This window comes from Dermacentor variabilis, chromosome 2, assembly GCF_050947875.1.
Source record: "Dermacentor variabilis isolate Ectoservices chromosome 2, ASM5094787v1, whole genome shotgun sequence".
NCBI lineage: Eukaryota > Metazoa > Arthropoda > Arachnida > Ixodida > Ixodidae > Dermacentor > Dermacentor variabilis.
In genome coordinates, this window is record NC_134569.1 from 52,964,153 (window position 1) to 52,986,501 (window position 22,349).

General features: G+C 42.0%; 2 protein-coding genes across 7 annotated transcripts in view; one reads left to right on the forward strand and one right to left on the reverse strand.

Moving 5' to 3' along the window:
* Nedd4 (E3 ubiquitin-protein ligase Nedd4) overlaps positions 1 to 7,253 on the forward strand; it is a 46,803-nt gene extending 39,550 nt beyond the window's left edge. For all 5 annotated transcript variants that reach the window (XM_075680486.1, XM_075680487.1, XM_075680489.1 and 2 more), the window contains exons 19-21: positions 1,201 to 1,769; positions 2,315 to 2,465; positions 3,270 to 7,253. In XM_075680486.1, coding sequence (XP_075536601.1) covers positions 1,201 to 1,769; positions 2,315 to 2,417 — 672 coding nt within the window. In that variant the 3' untranslated portion in view covers positions 2,418 to 2,465; positions 3,270 to 7,253. The remainder of the gene's footprint in view (positions 1 to 1,200; positions 1,770 to 2,314; positions 2,466 to 3,269) is intronic.
* On the reverse strand, positions 7,208 to 22,239 carry LOC142571842 (uncharacterized). 2 transcript variants are annotated; one of them, XM_075680494.1, is made up of 8 exons: positions 22,044 to 22,239; positions 21,243 to 21,389; positions 20,723 to 20,851; positions 20,457 to 20,612; positions 17,329 to 17,469; positions 16,605 to 16,678; positions 13,639 to 13,957; positions 7,208 to 11,851 (listed from the first exon to the last, which is right to left on the reverse strand). In XM_075680494.1, exons 1-8 carry the CDS (start codon positions 22,065 to 22,067, stop codon positions 11,762 to 11,764), a joined length of 1,080 nt encoding a protein of 359 aa, XP_075536609.1. In that variant the 5' UTR covers positions 22,068 to 22,239; the 3' UTR covers positions 7,208 to 11,761. The 2 variants fall into 2 exon arrangements, with proteins under 2 accessions (XP_075536609.1, XP_075536608.1); XM_075680493.1 differs by lacking the exon at positions 22,044 to 22,239 and adding an exon at positions 21,463 to 22,004.
* Positions 22,240 to 22,349: the final 110 nt, after the last annotated feature.

Below are 22,349 nucleotides of genomic sequence, written 5' to 3' on the forward strand. Positions count from 1 at the left end.
CTACTGAATCAAATGCCTTTTCATAATCTAGGAAAGCCATATAGAGAGGTTGATTGTACTCTGCAAATTTCTCATTTACTATATTGATGACATGGATGTGATTCATTGTAGAATATCCCTTTCTGAAGCCAGCCTGCTCTCTTGCTTGACTGAGGTCATGCGTTGCCCTTACTCTATTGGAAATTATCTTGGTGAATACTTTATACGATACTGAAAGCAAGGTAATGGGCCTATAATTTTTCAATTCTTTAATGTCTCTCTTCTTCTGGATTTGTATAATTGTGCAACACATATTGGACCCTCACCCATTCTTTTTGCTAAAAACACTGGTGCGCGTTAGGTTTCTACTTTGTTTAGGAGCTTTAATGTCACTTATACATTATTTTTCTATTTTGGACACAGAAATTGGGTGCACGTTTGGTTCTGGGGCTGCAAAAACTGCAAAATCAGCCGTGTGTTCTGCGTTTTTTTCTGCATCTTGTTCAATTTAACCTGCCTGATAATTTGATGACTTTGGTCGGTCTTATAAGGGTCAAATTAACAAAAGTCGACTGTAGAACAAAATTCACTCGCTCTGAATCAGTTATGGCAGGTAAAATATGACAAAGTATTCTTTCAGGAGTCCTATTTCTATGCATTTGGTGGCAAAGTGTTCATTATTGGTGCAAGCTGTGGCGGGAGGGTGTGGGGGTGGGGTGAAATGATAGCCAACCATTCCTTTATTCAATTTGGTGCCAGTACCTCAGCGGCAGTTCAGTCTTGGCACAGAAAAAGCTCTCAACACTTGCTAGGTTTAGCCTTTTGTTCATTTAGAATGCACTGTAATCACTCTTATGAAACATTAACTAGACTCAAGTAGGTGCTGTCAGTATCCACGGCGTCATGGCAAGCTGGTGCAAAAAGTTTGGGTGGTGCCTGTGTTTGCATCTCTTCTGACTAACCTCTTTTTGCAGTAACAGTAGCTATTTTTCTATTGTGAAAGTAAAATTTACTAATAGAGCTTAACCTAATACTACTTCTTTCTTGTGTCCCTTTAAACAGTGACGATATACATTGCTTGAATGTGGATTCATCATTGGTGCAAGAAAATTTTACTTTCACTTTTCCACTCTTGTTAAAACCATGTCATGCAGTTTCATTACAACATGTTTCAAATGTATGCGCATGCATAGCTGAACATGACAGAAAATTGCCACGCAGGACACGGAATACTACAACTCGTTGCGCTGGATCATGGACAATGACCCCGCCGAGCTGGACCTCCGGTTCTCAGTAGACGAGGACCTGTTTGGGCAGATGCAGCAGCGTGAGCTTGTGTCTGGTGGCGCTGACCTACCCGTCACGCAAGAGAACAAGGCACGCTATGTTGACCTGGTGATCCAGTGGCGATTTGCGTCACGCGTGCGGCCCCAGATGAATGCCTTCCTCGAAGGCCTGAACGAACTGGTTCCCCTGGCTTTGCTGCGTGTCTTCGATGAGCACGAGCTTGAGTTGCTTATGTGTGGCATCGGCCAGATTGATGTGCGTGACTGGCGGCGCCACACTGTCTACAAGGGTGGCTATCATGCCAACCATGTGGTGGTCCAGTGGTTCTGGAGGCTGGTGCTGTCATTCAACAACGAGATGCGGTCACGCCTACTCCAGTTTGTGACGGGCACCTCGAGGGTCCCAATGAATGGCTTTGCCGAGCTGCACGGCAGCAATGGGCCGCAGCCGTTCACACTGGAACGATGGGGCTCACCCAGCAACCTGCCTCGGTCTCACACTTGGTGAGAGCCGCTTTTTGTGCACTTATTCGCATTCAATCTGTTCAAGCTGGGCCAAGAAATATTCTGTAGGCATCAAAAGTTTATGGGGGTTTTCACCAAGGAGTTCGTTCTGATTCCTAAAGGAGTTTGTTCTGATTCCTCATGATTCCTAAAGAATTGTTGGTTCAGTCAAAGAGAAAGGATGACATTAGTGAGAGGGAAGTAGTTGTCACTGCTTGGCACTGATACAGTGCTACCTGTGTTATTTGTTATGAAGCATGGTTTGAGGCATTGTTGTTCCCGTTATTTTTATTTCCTCTTGAGTGTGCATTTGTCACAGCAAGCTTGACAATAGACACTTTTATGGACTGAGGGAACATTTTTTACTCCTTCGCAGTTGTTTTTTTTGTCAAGTATAGCAGAATTTGGAGATAGATAATTATTTTTCTCTTATGAAGAGTAAAGCTTGCATGTTGCTTTTTGTGCTTGATGCAGCATATTCTGATCAATTGTGAGACTACAGAAATCCCAATTTGCCTTTTCTTTTGCCCCCTTCCCTGGCTTAGCTTCAACCGTTTAGACCTGCCGATGTATGAGAGCTACCAAGATCTCCGGGAGAAATTGATACAGGCCATTGAAGGATCAGAATCCTTTGGCGGAGTCGACTAACATTCCAAGCTGCCATGATGTCGGAATCTGCTGCGGTATATTTCACAGGCAAGTTCTTCACCTATTTTTCTACAGGAGGTACCAAACAACATAGCCAGTACTAGGTATGCGACTTGAACTCCACTCCACGTCAGATGCAGGTGCCTGAGGCAGAGCTGTAGACAAATTTTGCAACATAAAGACTGTGTCCACGCTGTCATCTGCTATGGTCTGAGACCGCTGCCTGACTTGCTACTGAGACAAATTCGTTACTGCACTCCCAGAAACCTCTCAGCTTATCCTTCCCATCTTTTATAAGCTCACTTGTATGCAACTTTCACAATTACCAAGCAGGAATGTGAAAGATTCAGAGCTCTTGGTACGCACATCCAGATATCTCTTGTCTTTAGGTCATGCAGCAACTTGCACAGTAGCAAATGCTGTGGCAAAGGCAGCTGTGGCTTAGCTATGGCTGGGCATATACTACAGTGCTGCCTTTGGCAGTTGCATCCTGAAAATGGGACCCCTTGTGCACCCTTTGTAATGTACATGTTATGGCTGTTTTTGGACAAGGCTAAAGGTAACATCGACTGGTTTGAAACTTGCAGAAAAATTTATGGACAACTGCAGCGCCAGGTGTCACATTAAACATGTTATCATGTGGGTTATAATTTGAGACCCGGTGTTGTACCAGCCTATAAGTTGCTTCTGTAAATTTTGCTCTGGTTAGTGTTTCCTTTGGGCCTGAAGAAAAATGAGCAAGGTATAAAAACTGATATGCATGTCTGTAAGGGTTGCCATGATAGTGGTGTAGATTGCAATGCTTCTTGGAGTGTGAAGTTAAGCCGTTATTTATGTGTATTTTTGTTGCAGGGACAAGACCTATGTGCGTGTCCAAAGGGTTTCAACAGTCTTGTACGCCATCTTATCTCGTGAGTCAGCACAAGAACAAGTTTTAGTCGCCCACATGCAACAAGTGCCTTTCTGCTGCTCATCCAGCCAATGGGGGCCACGATATAAGCTTGCTTTCTTCTTCTTTATGCTCTTGTGTGGACTACAGACCAACCTTGCCCACCCTGATGGGGTATTGTTTGTGCCTTTGCAGGCATGTAGTAGTAGCATCTCTCAATCATTCATCTGGTTTTGGCAAGCGTCATAGTTTTGTCATTTTGGTTGAGGGTTTCTTATTTTAGCTTCATCGTAACCCAGTCTTCTGAGGCAACAACCAGTCTTATGTCTTGTTGGTTGTAGCAAGTGCTCGTTGAATAATGCTGCTATTTGGACCTGTTGGAGCAAAGTACATAGTGCATTGGAGACAAGGACAGCCAGAAGAAATGAGATACACATAAATTCATCTGCTGGCATCTCACGTATGAGACGCACACACATATAAATGAGATGCACATAGGTTCATGTGTGTCATTTCTTTCTGCTGTCCTTGTGTGCAGCGTAATATCTATACTGCTCATTGAAGCCACATAGATAAAATTCCGATCTTGAGGAGAGCCATGCATCGCTAAAGGCTTTTTACGTCATATTAATTGAACAAAGATTTTCAAAAATGTAAACCGCTAGAGGCTGACAATTGGCGCATTAACTAGCGCTATTCATTTACTCCTGTGTAATGAAGCAACTGCTTTAAGTTTCTTCTTGGTGACATTGCATCCAGAGTCAGAGGCTCTCAGCTTTGTCCTTGCATTTTCTTTAACAGTTTAAGCAGCACTTAGTGTGTACCTGTTGTTGACAACAGTGACATAATTATAGAGGGTGCTGCACAGTGGCAGTACCTGTAATGTCTTTTAACTAGTCAGTTCTACAACGAGCCCTTCAGGCTGTTGGTGTATGTCAGATTGATAGTTTCAGATTCTGAGATGAGAGGTGCAATTTGCCGAGCAATGGATAGTGTAGAACCTTGCGAAACCATGTGAAAGGAAAGTGTGTTCTTCTTTCTGGTTTATAAATTCACGTTTGCAAGACTTGTGTGTTCGGGAATCATCACCAACTGTAAGCATAAGTGCCAGTATGAGCTTACGTGCTCATGTGTACACAAGCATCCTCAGCTCCACATATATTAGTTGGAGAAGCACTTGTTTCAGTGTTACCGTGTTGCATGGAGATCGTCAGTGGTCATTGTCACTGCACCTGACACTCTCTTTCAAATTTATGGAGGCATGTCTGCGGAGGGAGGTATTGTTGAGAGATTGTGGAGCATATAGGTTGTATTTGCGCGAATATAACATGAGGTATTTTTTTTATTTTGTGCTTTCATATATGGTGAGCTCAACTACTAGGCAACTGGACTTTGCACAAAAGCCAACCTTTTGACATCATAAGGAGAATGTCGGTGTACATGCGTGGGTGGGAGTGAAATCACTTTATTAAAAAGATGCATGCCAGCGCAACTTCACTTTTATAAGCAAAGCTATCCTGGCTGGCTTCGTGGCATATCATGGGACATTTCCACCAGTTAAGGGGTGGGGTGTCACCATGATGCACAACCTTGCGAGCCGTGCTGCATGCGCAAGTTTCATGGAGTGATGTATCGCTGTTGCCAATTACACATTACACCTTGCTAAAGCACTAGAAGCCCATTAATGTGCATGAGTTTCACATTGTTACGTCACATTACAGTGGTAACATTGATTTATTTTCTTGTCAAGTCTCATGTTATATTCGTGTAAATCCAGCATGTTGCCCCAGCATGCATGAGCACATTGAGAAAATCAGAGTGGCCTCAAGAAATGTGCAGCCTGCGTAATTGTGCATTATCATGCACCGAGCAAGTTTTCTCCATTGCAGACAGTTTGAGCTGATGACACATGCACTGTCTATTGTGCAGATGCAGCTAGGGCTGCAGTATGCAAATATTCTGCATTCTCAAAGCGCACAACAAAGCGGTGTATAGCGCTACAGTATTCAAGCACATTGAAATTCATTTGAAATTCAGCTTAGTTTTTGCATGCTTGTAACGATGAAGGCTAGTTCAGGCCCTCGAGAGTAGTGCTCTCAGTGGAATTGGTGGGTGATCAAATTTAATATCTGCATGCCTAGTGTGGTTCTTGATGCACCAGTTTCTATCAAAGGTGGCTAGCACCAGTGTGAAAGACTGCATTCCTGTACACTGCATCCCTAATTTGCTGCTTTTAAATCAAGGTGGAGCAAATTGCTGCACAATAGCCCTTGTTGACAAAAACCCTTAGCTAAGTCATTGAAGCACTTGTTTGAACTTTTATATATATATATATATATATATATATCTATATATATATGTGAAAGTTGTTGAACTCCTTTGAACATGCAGTTCCATCTATGTACAAGTGAAAAAACAAACAGCTCTATATGCAGAAACTCACTTTTCATATTTCTGCTTATGAAGCAGAAGCACTTGCATTGTTTTTGGATTTGTCTGTGTGACACGTCTTGCTCTCGAGATTTTTAGTTAGCTTTTATGGGAATAGAATGCTTGTTTTGTATATTATTTCATACATGGACTTGTGTTTGGGTTATTGTGTCTTTTGAGTTGCATTAATGGAGGAGTTGTGCCGTTTGGGTTAGGTTGAGTTTTGAACTGTGTGTAATATACAGCCATTTATTAGCAGAGCTTTACTTAGAGGATCAAGGTTATTATTGATTTACATATTTACATGTATGTATATTGTATGTTCATATACTATCCAGACATTTTCGCTGCTTTATGTATTATGCAAGGCAACCATGTGCAACAACAGTGACAGTACTAAACGACGAAGTTACTTCATTTAGCAAGACTAGTACAGCCATAACCATTTTGAGAAAACGGAAAAGAAAATCTGTTTTGTGAGGACTAACTTGTTGCTTGATGGAATCTTGTGGTACTTAATTCAGTTTTCAATCATAAATCGTACTTCCCAAAGCCTTACAGATGGGATCATGTACAGTGCACAGGTAGGCATCAAAGCACCATATAAGGATATATATATATACTTCGTAATGCATACTATAGCTTGTGTCAGACAAGTTAGCCTTCAAAAGAAATGTGCTTGAAAGCTGTTCCTGTACAAAACCTTTTCTTTATAATCAGTCAGTCTCTTCTGCCAGTACTACCAGCAGTTTTTATGACCTTTACCTACCTCTTGCAAAGAAAGCCAGCTTTGAGCCTTGTATATCTTGACATGCAACTTTACTAGACGAGCACATGAAGGCAAATGTTTGTGCATCGGCACCTTTTCTCTTGCCATGTTGACACAACATATATATGTTGACCGTGCACCAGCACAGAAGTTGAAAAGTGTGGCAACACTCGCAGTACACCTGTTTGCCTTATGCTTGAACACTGCAAACAGGATTGGAATATTTCGTGCCATCACACGAGGTAGCATATGGCTTCTGATTGTTACAAAACAGCGCTTGCTGACAGCATGTTTGCTCAATTTAGGAGTTCAAGGCACATTGTCAGTTTAATTTATGCATGAAGCTTCTCCTGTTGCTAGAGTTTATGCTGCCCGACATTTTTAAAGGGAACTGTGCCGAGTTCAAGCGATATTTCACTTTATGCTTGTGATTATCAAGCCCCTTTGTTGTGCATGCAGTCTTCTTTATTATTTCATTTTTTATTTTGCTGTTCTGCACGCACATATCTTTACAAAGAGCCTGTGAAAAATGATGTTGCTTGAGTCTTTTACTGACGAACAGTGAACCCAAGTACTTTTTACTGTTTGCATTGAGTAGGTCCTTTTTCTCCGTTGTTAAGAGCAAAATTTTCATGGCAAACTCGCGCCTTCTGTTTGAGCTTCAAGTCACGCACAGAGTCATTCAAGTTTGTGTACAATAAATAGCGTTTGGCAGATGCCTTTATTTATAAATAAAACTTAGAACCGACATGTGCATTTAGGTCGTTTGGGGAGGGAAGACTCCGAAGGCACACGTTTGTTCAGAGGAGCTCCCAGGAATGACACTCATTTCTCCGTCTGGAAACAAGCTAAATCGGAGCTCATTGTTCAACATGTTCATCTTATTCATGTCAAGTAATACTGGATAAAATCCTCATGTTCGTGTGCACATTGCCCGAGATGTTGAATGAAAATGGAACCACACTGTTGTTACTGCTGTTCCATCTACCAGTGCTAAGTCATTCAGGGAGACACAGAGGAGCTGTCCAGTATTACTAGGCAAAAGATGTATTGCCCAGACTAATTTGGGTAGTGGGTGCAGGCACCCATGGTGACAAAACACCATAACAATAATCAAAATAGTGATAAATATGCACTTGATTCAACATAACACAAACCAAGTTTACACATAAATTAACTGAAATGATGCAGGGTCATTTTCTTAACACTGCACTTCATGTTTTGCTAATCACATTCAGGGGTACCTTGCAATAGATTGAAGTCATACTTTGTTTTGCGACTGTGCAACTATAGTGAACTATACCTTACAACTTGCATGCTAGTCGAAAGATTGCAGTTGGCATCATTGTGTTCTAGGGCACAGGTGTCCACGTTTTAAAGTTTGCTGCATCATTAAGCTTGGTAATCTCCAGTCAAGCTTAGATAAAGCATAGTTCACTTTGGGCCTAGAGAATCTTGCATAAGGAGCCTTGTGGCTGACATTCCACAGCACGATCACAGAATGAGGTTGCAGAACTGTGCTTTCCAGGGCAACCAGTTGGTGACAGAAATGTTCATGCAGTAGCTGAAAAGACCGAAAAAACTTGTCGCAAGGCAGTTACATGCAATTTTTAAACGTGGTCCATCAGTGATTGGCACCTCTCTTTTATACTTTCACTGATGCAATCTGGTCAGTGATTTGCAGTGGTGCACCTTCCACTCCTGTCTGATCTAGTCTAGTCTTGCTCAGTGAATGTGATGGGCAGAAACTAGGTGACAGCAATTGCAGCAAATAGCAGACGCTTAGCACCATTCCTGTCTACTCTGGGCTCGAAGTGTGGGCCTGGCATCTCATCTCCTTTCTGCTTTAGTGTGGTACATCCCTTGCTGTGCCACAGTGCATGAAGTACTTGCAATACAGCAACAAGGTCAAAGACTAACAGATAACAACAGCTGTTAAAATTATCTGTGCATGCGTATCACTGACAGCAAAGTTTTTTAAAACGAGTACCGACAAATATTTTTGAAGTTGTAGAAATGCTACCACATGTTCCTTGTAAGTAGAATTATGAAGGTTGAGAAACACAAATGATATTTTAACTTGATACTAAAGTTCGTCTTAAAATGCCAGACCTGGCTTTTACGAACATTATCGTGACACCATGACACAGAGAAGTTTTGCCAACATTGCTTAGTCACAAGGCTAGCTATGATCATGCTGCTCATAAAGAAATTGACATCGGAAACACGTCTGTTTCTGGCTGCACTTGCGTGTGGCAGTCGCAGCCATCACAAGAACAGAGTGAGCCAGCATTTCACAACATTGTAATGCGCCCACCTATTGGGTACCGAAACTGGTTTGTAGACACGAGTACTACAGTAAGTTATTTAAGGCACTCTGATGCTTGAAAGCATTTTTTCTTTGGTCTAAGGAACTTAAACCTTCATTAGCTAATAAAAATTAAGAGTTGGAAAACGTCACGTCAGTACTGCATTGAGAGTGCAACAATTTTCAGCATTCAGAGTAGCAAGGACATGTGCTAATTGTGTAACACACCCAGTAGTCCTGTCTCAATTCCAGTTTTTGTAGTAAAAAGCAAACTTGGAAAACTCTGGGAGATAACAAAAGAAATGTGCTTGGCTGCAAGCAAAGGCTTCTGCATAAATGTCAATGCAGTGTGCTACTATTATTGCTTGGAACACGGCAGCACCTTCGTTCTTGCCAGCCACAAGTGCCATTGTTTTCTATCTGTTGTGCACACTTCACAATAAATTGCAGCAGGTTGTGCATTAGATAGCGTAATCACAGCGTCAATTTGGGCAGCTACACTCAACACCCTGCGAAATTTCCTTGAAGTAAATGATGCATCTCTCATGCTTTCCGGACATGTTAGCTACGCAACCATAATGACACCAACATCGGCAACAACCTTTCGATTCTTGACGTGTCTGCTGTACGCATAAATATGGATATAGGACCATGCATATGTGCTTTCAGTGAAGCAAAAAAATAAATAAAAGAACAGTTACCAACACAATATTAAAAAACATTGTACACTCGTATAAGAATGCATTCTCGTTCTGATCGCACAGTCAAATCCCCTGTCCGCCGTGGGCAACAATCAATATATCTACAATACGTACTTCCCTATGGCCTTCATAATACACTGCAGGCACTCTTGAGCTTAAAAGGCAAAAATTTACCAGATTTAAGGCAAATTTTTTTTTTTTTTGATCAAGGGAGTTGCATTCCCTTCAAGGTGTTCTATAACATTAGATTTCTCCATTACCGGATCATGTTACATCATCAGCTAGCCACTGAAAGGAACACCACAGAGTGACACCAAGTCAGTTTAGATTGGTAGAATTTTCACCAAAATTATTTCCATTTAAATTGTGGAAAATTGTTCACTATTCAGCAGAAAAAATTAAGGTAATCTCGTTGCAGAATGGTAGGACTTCTTTCAAAACTCTATTTGCATTCATTTTGCATAAGAACGTTGGCTCTTAGCAGAGAAAAATTCCATGAAGAGAAAATGAACCTCACCAAAGCTACAATAACAATGTTGGTGTGACGTCTGAGATTTCACTAGTATTAACATATTTTTGACAAGCTCAGTCTGTAGGCATTTCCTCCTCTCATTGTGCAGCAAATGCTGCCAAATTCTACATCTAAAAGAGTTCATGGGGTAATAGTGATACAGTGTCACTACTAGTTTTTTCTTTTTGGTTTCCATCAGCTCTGGCCCACCAAGTCATCAGTCATATTAAGACTGGCCTTTCTGTCGTTACAAAAGTGCAATCCACCAATCTAGTTTAACTTGGTGTTTCTCATTAGCAGCTCTCTTAACACAGACAAACCTCCCCATTCCGAAGCAACATTCTGTTCCATGCGCTGGACAGTTCTCACAGACTAAGGCTGTGTTCCTCCATCGGCATGGAGTACCTACAGTTTCTTTCAAGAAAGTGTGGCCAAGGCAGTTCTAATAAAATGTCTCATCATCATACACTAGGAACATAAAAACCACAGCAAACCAGGTTGAATTCGATAAGGCCAGTGCAACATCAAATCTAAAACCTGCCTCAAGGCACTGCTTTGGGCTTCTCACATTTCTTTTGACTAGTAATGATGGCGTGAAGTGCGCCAGGCTGCCGCTAGGTGGGCATAGCACCACAGGGACATGACGCCGGGGCAGCACACAGACATGGATGTGTGCTTGCATCCCTCCCCCTTACATAGGCTCATACAAATATTACTAGAGGGCAATCTGGTGCTGCTGTTCAAATAGTCAAACGTTGATATAATGAATTATCAGATATAACGAACTAAAGTTAATGTCTGTTGCCAATATCAGCGTGTAAGAAACACATGCTTAAACGAATATCAGATATAATAAAGGTATTTTTATGTCGATGTGACTTCGTTATAACAAGGTTCAACTTTACCATGAAAATTTGCAGGTAGTGTGCACATTTTCCCTCACTCCACCAGTGAATTTCACTGAGAATATGTTGTGGCTCCCTTCATCATCACATTTGCTTGCAATATTTAAAAGCTAAAATTCAGGAAAAAAACTAACAGTGCAAGCAATGGGACGTGCAGACAGACTCTATCTGAGTCTGCACGTCCCGTTGCGTGCTGTTATTTGTTTTTTCAGACATGTACCAACTGGCCCGTGTCAGCACTTTATTAAAATTCAGGATTTAATGCAATTTATTTCTGAAGTAAAGTAAAGTAAATGTTTAATGTAATGAACTGCAACCACTAAACCTGGCTGTTAGCGTCTGGACAGCGATGCCCACAATGGCCTTTTATGTTCTCTACAATTACTTTTATTTTTTTAGCAAAGCATTGAAAATACTGAAGGGCAGACCGACGAGCTCATTGGTATTGAATTATGCAATGTGTCTCACAAAAGAGGCATGCCCTGTCTTAGTCTTCTGTGTCATCTACGTGCCTCATTTGTGCTGCATATCACACAACACAGAAAACAGCCAAATGACAGCACTTTGAGTTTAACATTTGAAGCCACAAAAGTGAAGCCAGAAATATTGCACTACCCATCACAACCATGCTAGTTGAACGCAGCAGCAGGCTTCCCTTTGGTTAATCTTTGCATGCATCTCTGTCCCCCCTCCCCGCCACCCCAACTAGCGGCTGTGCTTGTGCAGACTACATTCTCTGTTGTCAGCCGCGCACTCCTCCGCAGCAGTTCATGTCCTCTCCTTGACGGAGACAAGTGCAGCACTCTCCGGCATCACCAGAACGTGCAAAGACTAAGCAGGCACTGGCGGCTGCTGCTGCTTGGTGGCCCCCTTGGTCTTTGCGAGCACGGCTGACGCTTCGTCCAGGACCTGCTGCACAGTCTGCAATACAAAAAAAGCATCTTGCTAGAGGAGCAGCCACAGGTAGAACTGATTGAGAGAAGAATTTGGGGAGGAACTGCTGGCACAGGACCAAGTCACGTGGTGTACGAAAAAGTCACCAATGTCTAGCGTTTGACTAGTTGATGCCAAGTGTCTCAGCACATAAGAACATGAACAACAGGAATGGGAACCCAATGCACTCGGCTAATAACAAAGAGCTACAAGTGTACATTCCCGTTGTTCATGCTCTAACATGCTGCAAAGCATAGGTAAAGGAGGCGTAATCGGAAACTGCTGGAAAAGATCTTTGTCCTGCTGTGGATATAAATTAGACTAATGATAATGGTGGAAAGAATTGTTAAAGGAGACATGCAACACCTTCTATGAAAGGTTTAGAGCTTGTTGGGAATTAAAGGGCATCTCTTCATGAATTGCTTCCAACCAAAGGTTCTGCAGTTGTCGGCAACTGGCAAGAACTTATCAGTAGAAGAGGATGGTGGTGGAGTAAGGGTGAAATTAAACTGGAGCTCTACAAAAAAGATGGTTTATCAATGCACCATGTTAATTATTTTGTGATCCGAGAGCTGATTTCTACTCTCATGTGCACACTCATAGCAATAGGTAGCTATTGGATTTCAATGAACTGTGTGCCAAGTATGGCCAGCAAGATACTAAGGATGTGTTCCAGATCATTGCAGCAAGCAAAGTTCTATACCTTGATGTCTAAAACATGAGCCTCTTGGCTGCTTATAGGAACATGAACAAGCCTCTATGTTCTTTTCTGCCTATATATAAAAAAAAAAAGTTATATGTCAATACAGCCACCAGCAAAGTACACATGCAGAATAGTCAGACTTTAATTGTTTCATTTAGAGGCTATGTGACCGCACAAGTGTGTGTCGTAACAGACCAAAACTTCATGACATGTACAAATAAGATTTTGAAGCATACCTTTCATGAAGACTAGCGACTCTCTTATAAGCAAAACTTGCCTTGAGGCTTGATGCATCAGTCACATCATTGAGTGTTCAACGTAACGGTAAATCTGACTTTACAGCGTCCAGCTCCGCGTTGCTTTACTTAATTTTGCCACCTGCTCATTGACAGCAGTTTAGCCTTGCATTGTTGCATACTTTGACACTGTCTTCTCAAACCCATCTCTGTCTGGACCAGAACAGGTCTTAACATAGCAACTATCTGGCAATGACAGCAAAGTAGATGGTCTGTGTTGAAAATTGGAATACAACCAAGGAGAAAAATCCTTCACAGATGTATGCCAATCTGAGCAACTGGTATGTCAAAGACAGTGAAGTTGCATAGGCTAGTTGTCACATCCTTCGACAGTACTAGAGGTTTATTCGCTGGTTGTTCTTAGTGATGATTCAGTCGGTGTCGCCCTGGTCATATGGCCACTTTGGAGCTCTCATGCTAAGCGTCTTGCTGGCTGCTTTTTAGCATTGCAGCTGTACAGACTCCTAGCTCACCTCCAATGTGGAGCAGGTAAAACACGACATAAGAAAAATAAATATGGATTTCTGGTTAAAAAGCTGCACCAAGAAACTGTCGTTCTGTTCATGTAAGGTAATATGCAAGGCAACCTGTATTTTATAACGACTGATAATTATATTTCGAAGGTAAAATTTAGGGCTCTGACGCAGGCTGCGCTGGTAATTGGTACTGAGCAAGCTGCTGCACACAGGCCTTTGCTGCAATAAAATGGCTGCAATACTCTTCTTAACAGCTTTTGCTGTACGAAAAAAGGAAAGGCACAAGTAGAGACTCAGCACCTGTACTGCAACTTGCAGTTCGAGTTCACAGTAGCTCAATCGTTCGAGGAGGGACTTCATTGTCACGTCGTCTACGTGGCAGGACAGCTCCTCGCGCAGTTTTCTCAGCCGATCCTGCATTGTTTCTGTGCGTGTGTTTGGAGTGCATGATCCATCAGGCAGCTTATGGCTTGGCTCCCTGGTGTCTTCAGTTTGGCTGGCAGATTCGGGTTCTCTTGTTTTATCCGTGTCGTCCTCCTCGCTAGAACTATAGTGGTACAAGAGAGCCGATGCTGGCCTTGGCTTATCTGTCTCGGACTTTGTACCCACCTCCGTTGGTCTGGATATGGAAACAGTTTGGGGAATTAGATATGCAAACACAATAAAAATAAATAAAACCCACATAACTGGTAATATCTAGCATTTATGTTTTTCACATCTTAAAAACTCAACATAGTAATTCACTTCGCTTTCATTACAAGGCCACAACAATTTTCTTCATATAACCGCTTTCTTGTTTGTTGCAATAGCTAATCATACTCGCATAGGCATGACAGAGTACAGAGATGATCAGAATGAAGCAAACATTTCCCTTGAAAAGTAATATTTTGCAGGAGCTTTCAATATGCCTTATAGCAATATCGCAGATTGTAGCTAATTCACATTTATTTAGTTTGCTGTAAATGGTTGTGCGATCGCTGTGATCACTTAACTACAGCTGGCATTCACGTCTCTACTGCAAAAAAATAATAGGAGGGAGGCACCACTGTTGTGCTGCAATAGGACAAATTATATCACAAGCCATCTGTCAGGCAAACTCAAAAGTCCTGTTCAGATGCACTTGATTCAGTAGAGATACCAGCAGTCATAGAGGCATTACGTAATCACGGAGTACAGGCCGCTTACGTTAATTTCTTAGAAAATATCTACAGAAATTCCACAGCTACCTTAATTCTACGCAAGTAGAAGATACCCATAAAGAAAGGGGTCAGACAAGTAGACACAATCTCTCCAATACTATTCACTGCATGCTTGGAATAAGTATTCAAGCTATTGAACTGGTAATTCTTAGGAGTAAGGATCGACAGCGAATATCTCGGCAACCTTCGGTTTGCTGATGACATTGTTCTGATCGGCAACACCAGACGAGTTACAACAAATGATTGAGGACCTTAACAGAGAGAGTGTAAGAGTGGGGTTGAAGATTAAATATGCAGAAGACAAAGGTAATGATGAATAGCCGGGCAAGGAAACAAGAGTTCAGGATCGCCAGTCAGCCTCTAGAGTCTGTGAAGAAGTATGTTTACCTAGGTCAATTAATTGCAGGGAACCCTGACCACAAGAAGGAAACTCACAGAAGAATAAAAATGGGTTGGAGCGCATACAGCAGACATTGTCAGCTTCTGACTGGAAGCTTACCTCACTTCACTTCACTTTATTACCTTAAAAACCCCATTGGAGGGGTATTACATAAGGGGTGGTTAATAAAATGAACATTAGAAACAGGCGTTCATTTTGAGATATGGGTGACAACAGCTTCAGTAAAGGCAGAGATGGGCTTGTGATGGCTGTGATGGCGTGTGGAAGGCCGTTCCAGTCCCTTGATGCTCGAATAAAGAATGATGCTTGAAAAGTGGTGGTCCGGGCATGTGCGCGTGCAACTTGAAGCGGATGACCGGTGCGATGAGATATGTATGAAGGGGGCGTGATGTACGGTGGGTGATTTAAGGAGCTGAAAAAAAATGGACGGAAGAGAGAGAGGGTGGCAACCTGTCGACGGAAAGAAAGCGTTTCCAAGCCAGATTCCGTTTTCATCGATGTAATGCTGATATCGTATGAATATGAAAATTGAATAAACCTAGTAGCACGATTTTGCACAGCGTCAAGTGACTTTGTGATATAAATCTGATGCGGATTCCAGATGGGAGATGCACATTCAAGTTTCGATCTTACAAATGATTAATAAGCCAACGCTTTTACTTGTTGTAGGGTATGACGCAGATGTCGCCTAAGAAATCCTAGCGATTTATTAGCAGCTGAGATGATGTTAGTAGCGTGCAAGCGCCAGGACAGATCACAAGATAGGATGACACCGAGGTATTTGAGTGATTGGACTGATTCTATTGGAACATCAGCAATGGAATAGGTAAATGTGAGGGGGTTACGGCTGCGAGTGCAAGACACGAGTTTACATTTGTTAGGTTGTTATATTTGTTACCATTATCATTGAAAAGGAAGGTGTACGATCAGTGCATTTTACCAGTGCTGACATATGGGGCAGAAACTTGGAGACTGACAAAGAAACTTGAGAACAATTTAAGGACTGCACATAGAGCGATGGAACGAAGATTGCCAGGCATAACATTAAGAGACGGAAAGAGAGTGGTTTGGATCAGAGAGCAAACAGGTATAGACAATATTCTAATTGACACCAGGAGAAAAAAAATGGAGCTGGGCAGGTCATGTAATGTGCAAGTTAGATAACTATTGGACTATTAGGGTTACAGAATGGGTACCAAGAGAAGGGAAGCGGAGTCGAGGACGGTAGAAGACTAGGTGGGGCGATAAAATTAGGAAATTCGCGGGCGCTAGTAGGAATCGGTTGGTGCAGGGCAGGGGTAATTGAAGATCGCAGGGAGAGGCCTTTGTCCTGCAGTGGACATAAAGATAGGCTGATGATGATGTATAACACATTAACATTACCATTACTGGAACTAAATGCATGTGATTATATAAAACACCGGAAACGTTACTGTTGCACTTTGCACAAACATTAATAAGTCTTGCAAATACTAACACTTCGATTGCGCATCATCTTCGTCAAGACACTATATGCCACTTGCTTCCCAGTTCAGCTCTCCATAATGTCATTTGACTCTTAAAACACGACATGTGCTAGTTTGAATTAATTCTTCACCAACAAAAGCTGATTTAGCTGTATGAGAAATTGTAATGAGGAAAAATATAAACAAATTAACTCAACTCACTCTGCTTCCTCTGTAACCACTTCCTGCTTGTGAGAAATCGGGACCTTCTGACTGCTTACTTCTTGAGAAAGAGACTGCAAAATGAGGGTGATAGTTTAATCACAGTTACCTCTACGTGAAATACAAGTGCTTTCATTCATGCTCGATCTGGTCGCACAAGCATACAGTTATGTACAGTGCTCAGGGTTTGAAACACGATAATGTGCCCACGTGGCAGCCAGCACTTTTTGTGCTACCGGTAAGCAACGGTTGATCGCTGGGAGGCCAGATGCATTCATAAAGCATCATAGATGCCCTCACTTTCATGGTATACCACAATGCATCAGTTCAATTTCCTTGGCAACCACCGCTAGTGCAAAAAACACCAGCAACCATGCTGGCCAATATTCGTTTCAATCACTGAGTATTTGTACAGCATTTAAACTAAGAAAGTCAGTGAATTTCTGCGTTCAAATATATTGTGTTCAAGGTTATTTTAATTCACTTTTGTTTTTTTTCTTAATCTATTTGCTGCTGTCCCTGCAGTGTTCTATGTAACATCTTTGTGAGCCAGCATATCATAAGAGCCTACAAAATTTGAGAACAGGGTATGGGGTTCTATGAACAAATACGTAGGCATAATATCCTTTGCAGACCAGCAGTAAGAGCTTTCTGTTGCCAAAGCATACACAAAGTAGCAAACTAAAATAAGGTAAACTAAGCTTTGAAACAGCACGAGACATACTTTTGGCATCTGTGACTTCCGCTGTGGCAGTCTTCTCCCCGCAGGGCCTTTGGCTCGATTTTTAGTGATGCTTTCAAGTGGTTCTTTAACAGGGATGTCCAATGTTGGATCTGAAACCTGAGGACTGCTCTCAACATTTGCCTGCATGTGCAAACAGAACGTCTTGAAATGTTTGATTGTAGAAACGTTTAATCTAGAATATAAAGTGCAAATCTGAAGTGTCAACAGCAGCATATATCACCTGCTGCGTTACTTTTCCATAATGGGCAATTCTGGAGTAAAGCACTTCACGTTAAAGGGACTGACAATCACCCAAAGCATATGTATTCTAATGTTGTGGTGTTAATGGAAAGAGTGTGTCTCACAATAATGAGAGCACATATGAGTTCGTCCATTAAATGAGGGGTTAGTACTGTATATTTAAATGATGTAAAATAACATGAGGTGACAAAGTGTAATAGAACCCTGTCATTAAATGTGTGTACATCCCAAGTACTGCAAACATACATGCCTCAGGTCTTGTCATATGCACTTCTTGTAGATTACCAAAAATGTTTCTCTGTTGCCAATTTGACTTTTGCACATTTAAATGAATTTTGGTACCATAGTAACATGTAAATAGTTTTGTTGACAAGTGGTACTGGCTCCATGCAAGTAAACGGGATGCTATGGTCACACATTTCCTCATAACACGTGAACATGCACGATGGATTTGCTGTGTCAAAATATTTTATAGCAATGCCAGGAGTTTGTTGGGTCCAGTAAAGGTGTGTCAGCTTTGAATATGCCATTGTTCTGCAATAACTTGCTTATTCACTGCCAAAGCTGTATCTGTATTCAGTTGCTCAGTTTTTGTACTGCACCATTTCCACCACTAACAACAACTGCAACTGCTGACACCGGTATACAGCTAAGCAAGCGAGCTGGCAAATTGAAAATTGTATGTTTAAACTTTTCCATATGTTTTCCAAATTAGTTAATTTCGGTCTAGAAACTTTATATTCTAAGCTTTTCGTGGTCACACGAGGAAAGGTGTGTGTGAAAATCAGCCTTCAGGAACTAGCAGCACTCACATGCATCAAAATCTTGCAGGTGCCATAAGACCTGCATATTAAAAGAACACAGCTTGCCCCACAGTCCGAATCCGACTCAGCTTGTAGGGCACACATGATGTTGCGAAAACCTGTCATTACATGCACAGGGGAGCTCGCACCTAGTTCTGTGCATCTGTTGCGATAACTGTATTGTTTGAAAAGCTTGCATTAAACATGTTCAATTGTGAGCCGACTTATACTGCTTAGAGTATTGGCATGACATTTTCAACTTCTAATTTTTTGTGTTTACTAGATGTCCAATCACTCTAAACTCTAGAAAAGATATGGTAATTGTTAAGAGTGCCCTAAATAATACACTATAATACTTGTTTCTACGAGCCGGTTTCAGTTTTGGTACCACGAAGGTGGATGCGCTGTGACATGATGATACATAGGCTGGCTTAACTGCTGCCATCACTGTAGCTGTCACACGCGAGTGCAGTCAGAAGAAACATGTGCTGCACTCTTGTTTATTTTTTATGACCAATGTCATCATACCTGCCCTTATTGCTACACGACTTCAGCAAATTTTGCTGTGTCCTGACATTATGACAATGTTAGTAAGCGCATGGAATTTCAAGACCAACTTCAATATCAAATGAAGATATCTTATCAACCTTTATGGCAGCTAAGTGTCAGGCTTTTGCAAACGAGAAGCATGTGGTAGCATTTATACAACTTCAAAAGTATGTGTCAGTACTTCTTGCACAGTCAAATTTTGAAAAACATTCTTTTAAGTGTGCTTTGAAGAGTGCCTTCCTTGTTACAAAAGAAGTTATATAATAATAAAGAGAAAAAAAGACATCAGTGCTTTCGTCTGTAGTATCTGTGAGGCAATGTGCACGATTACTCACATGCCCCCCATAAGTGTGCACTCTAGTTACACAGCCTTCTCATCTTTTTAACTGGCAAAGAACAAAAAAAAAAAAAATTAAGAAAAATTTGATTGGCATTAAAATAATATATCGGGGCTGCTTTCAGCACATAATCTGTGCACAGCCAAGTGTGCATACATTATGAAGTGATTCTCGCATGCGGCTTTTTGTCTGTTTTGTCAGAACCCGCTGCTAATCCTCAACAAAGTAATTCCAGCCTCGTGACATTGTTTTTTGCCTATTTTGTGCTCGTTGCAGTAAGTTTTAGAGAGTTTGAAGACTTTCACATCTTTCAAGTGCAGGCTACAGCAGTTACATGCGACATCAAACTATTCTGGGTAATTAATCGAGCTGACGTAAGTAATTATTTCTTTGTGAACATGTTTTAAATTGTGATTAGAGCTGGCCTTGGAAGGTCTGAAGGACAAGTTTAAGGCATTTCTGTTTGATGTTATACACATGCAAAACTGAGAAAAAAAAAACGTAATTCTGCAATTACCAGTTTACAGGCCTAATAAGTGTTCATTAACCAGACAACCACTGTTGCTTTTCACTGTTGCAAGGTTGAAGAAGGAGAAAGGCTAGAATGGCAATTAATTATTCAAAACAAATACAATAACTATGTGGTCACCTAAAAAGAGGGAAATGAAAGTCTGATATGGAAATGCAGTCGAGTTCACGAAAAGACACTGTAGCATTCGTTTCTGTCATTTTCTTTTGTTTTTTTACATTGCAAAGTGACACAAAGGACTAAACAGCTTTGTCTAGCTGAAAAAAAAAAGAATATATATATTAATAATGCAAGCAAAAACAAGTCGTGCAGAATATACACTTGTGCTAAGAGTTGTAATATTAAAAATGTAACCTATGCCCTTTGTGAATGTCATTCTCTTAATGCTCTGCATCTCGGCCAAATTTTAAGAGCTACATACCCCTAATGCTTTTTGAATCATTTTAAATGCCAATATTGGACTTGAACATACTTGACTTTAATTTTGCCCTTTTTTGCAACTCTATTGTCACTCAGCTTTTGCTGCACCTTGTAAGTTTAATTTTAAACATTGAAAACAAGTTTTAGGAAACTGGATTGAACTGTGCTGTTGAATGCACAGAAAAATGTTGCAAGCATCATGAAATGTCACAAACAGACATGTCATACCTGGCTTTCAAGGGATTTCCTGGTCTTCCGTTTTGCAAGTGACTTCCTGAGAAAGGATGTCCGCTTCTGCACTATGGACTGATTCAACTGTGTACGGATGTGTGCTATCCAGTCACACACCTCTGATAAGGTACCCGCAGCAAAAGTATGGTATTCCTGTAAGGGCAAAAAAATAAAAATAAAGAAAAGCAAGTGATGTCAGCATACAGGATGTGTTGGGGTGCATCAGCATCACTAGTCATGCTGACATAATGAGCCTTAATTACGTTAAAGAATCCTCGGTTGGCGTTTGTGATGACGAATCCATTCTGGACGGATTTGCTCTCATATTCCTCACAGAGATCGAAAAGGTCTAAGTTGATTACACCACAGTGGGAGTTTGTGCCCTTGCTCGTCTGAAATGGAAAGAAGAATACTAAATAATAATGAAGGAAGCAGTATACAAAATGTAATGCCACTTTGTTGTCTTAATTCTTTGTCCAGCTTCTTAGTTTAGTTTACCATGGTGGAACTGTTGGGTGGCAGAATGATCAATGGGCTTGCACACATACAACAAACTGGATTAAGTACATCTGACCAGTCTTTTTCCTTTTTTCGTAACGCAATATTTCTGCAAGCAGACATGCGCTTTGCCGTCATATCAGCATCCAAAGAAGAATCTGACCTTCGCAGTTTAGCGAAAACATGCTGCATCGTGTGCGCTGTAAAATCGCACGTCCTGTTGCAGCGCGGACGAACAGGCAGAAAAAAAAAAGGGGGGGGGGGGAAGGGGCTCCGGTAGCTCACCTCGCTGTCGTAGTAGTACAGCTTGTTGCCGTCTAGCACACAATAGCGCTCTTTCCACACAGGTAAGAATATCCATCGGCGGCCGACCAGTTTAGACAGCGTTCCCTTTTTGCAGGGCTTGGAGAATGACGTGGCTGACGGAATATCCTGGAAAGGAAATTGAGAACCCTACGCGTGACCCTGCCCGCCTCGCGAACGAGATAGGTATCGCGCGTACTACCTGGCGCTCGCGCGGGGCACAAAAAACGCGGCCGCACCACGATTTGCAGCGGCCCATTTGCAAGCGATCCCGCAAAGCGGCCGGGTGTGTCGCTACCTGCTGAATGCATTTGACGCTTGATCAAGCATAAGCACCCTTGGAAACGACCGCGACCCTGAAGCGCCGCTTCCGTTTATTCTTTCAACGAGTATGGCGAGTTTCATCGCTTCATCATAACGGTGCAAGGTAGTGGTAATGAGCAACCGTAATACTATATCAAAAAGAAAGCTAGCGGGGCACTGTGAATCGGTCATCAGCGAAACATGCACCTTAATTCACTTTAATTGCTACACTACGCACTATTGGGCATCCGGGTCGTCTGCTGCGACATTCGGTAGCAGACGATATTCTCTGCACTGATCCTCCAAAAGAAACAAGCACGAACTTGCAGCGACCGAATGAGAAATCCTTTAATGCTGAGTGGAACTATTCGACGGCCGCAGCATTGCATGCGCAAAGACTATAGCACTGGCAAGCAGCAAATGACTGGCGCCGTCAGAAATACCTCCGCGCGTGCGTGCGCGCAAAAGGAAACAACTCACCGCCACTGAAGACGGGACACCCATACCGGTGCTGCGGGGCGAATGGTGTCACGAATCGCGTTGGCTCGGTGAAGCCGCAATATGGTTTACGCACACTACCGCGTCTCAGTGCAGTTGTGCGGCTGCTGTAGCTGTCGCGGCGCGTCTCTCCGTGCCTTCCTATCAGGCGCACAAGCACGAAGAACAGTTACAAACTGCTGTTCTTCTTCTTCTTCTTCTTCGTGATTTGAGGAGAGGGAAAATACGCTCAGTTCTGCAGCCCATATGGGAGCACGGCGCAGCGTAATGGGGAATGGGGGCGGGGAA

Excerpts from the sequence above, each read along its gene's own strand:
- LOC142571842 (XM_075680493.1), bottom strand. The coding sequence starts at position 21,519 with ATGGGCCGCTGCAAATCGTGGTGCGGCCGCGTTTTTTGTGCCCCGCGC. Across the intron at positions 20,852-21,242 it reads TGTACTACTACGACAGCGAG|ACGAGCAAGGGCACAAACTC; the intron begins GTGAGCTACCGG and ends TTTCCATTTCAG. Across the intron at positions 13,958-16,604 it reads GTGGTTACAGAGGAAGCAGA|ACCAACGGAGGTGGGTACAA; the intron begins GTGAGTTGAGTT and ends TTCCATATCCAG.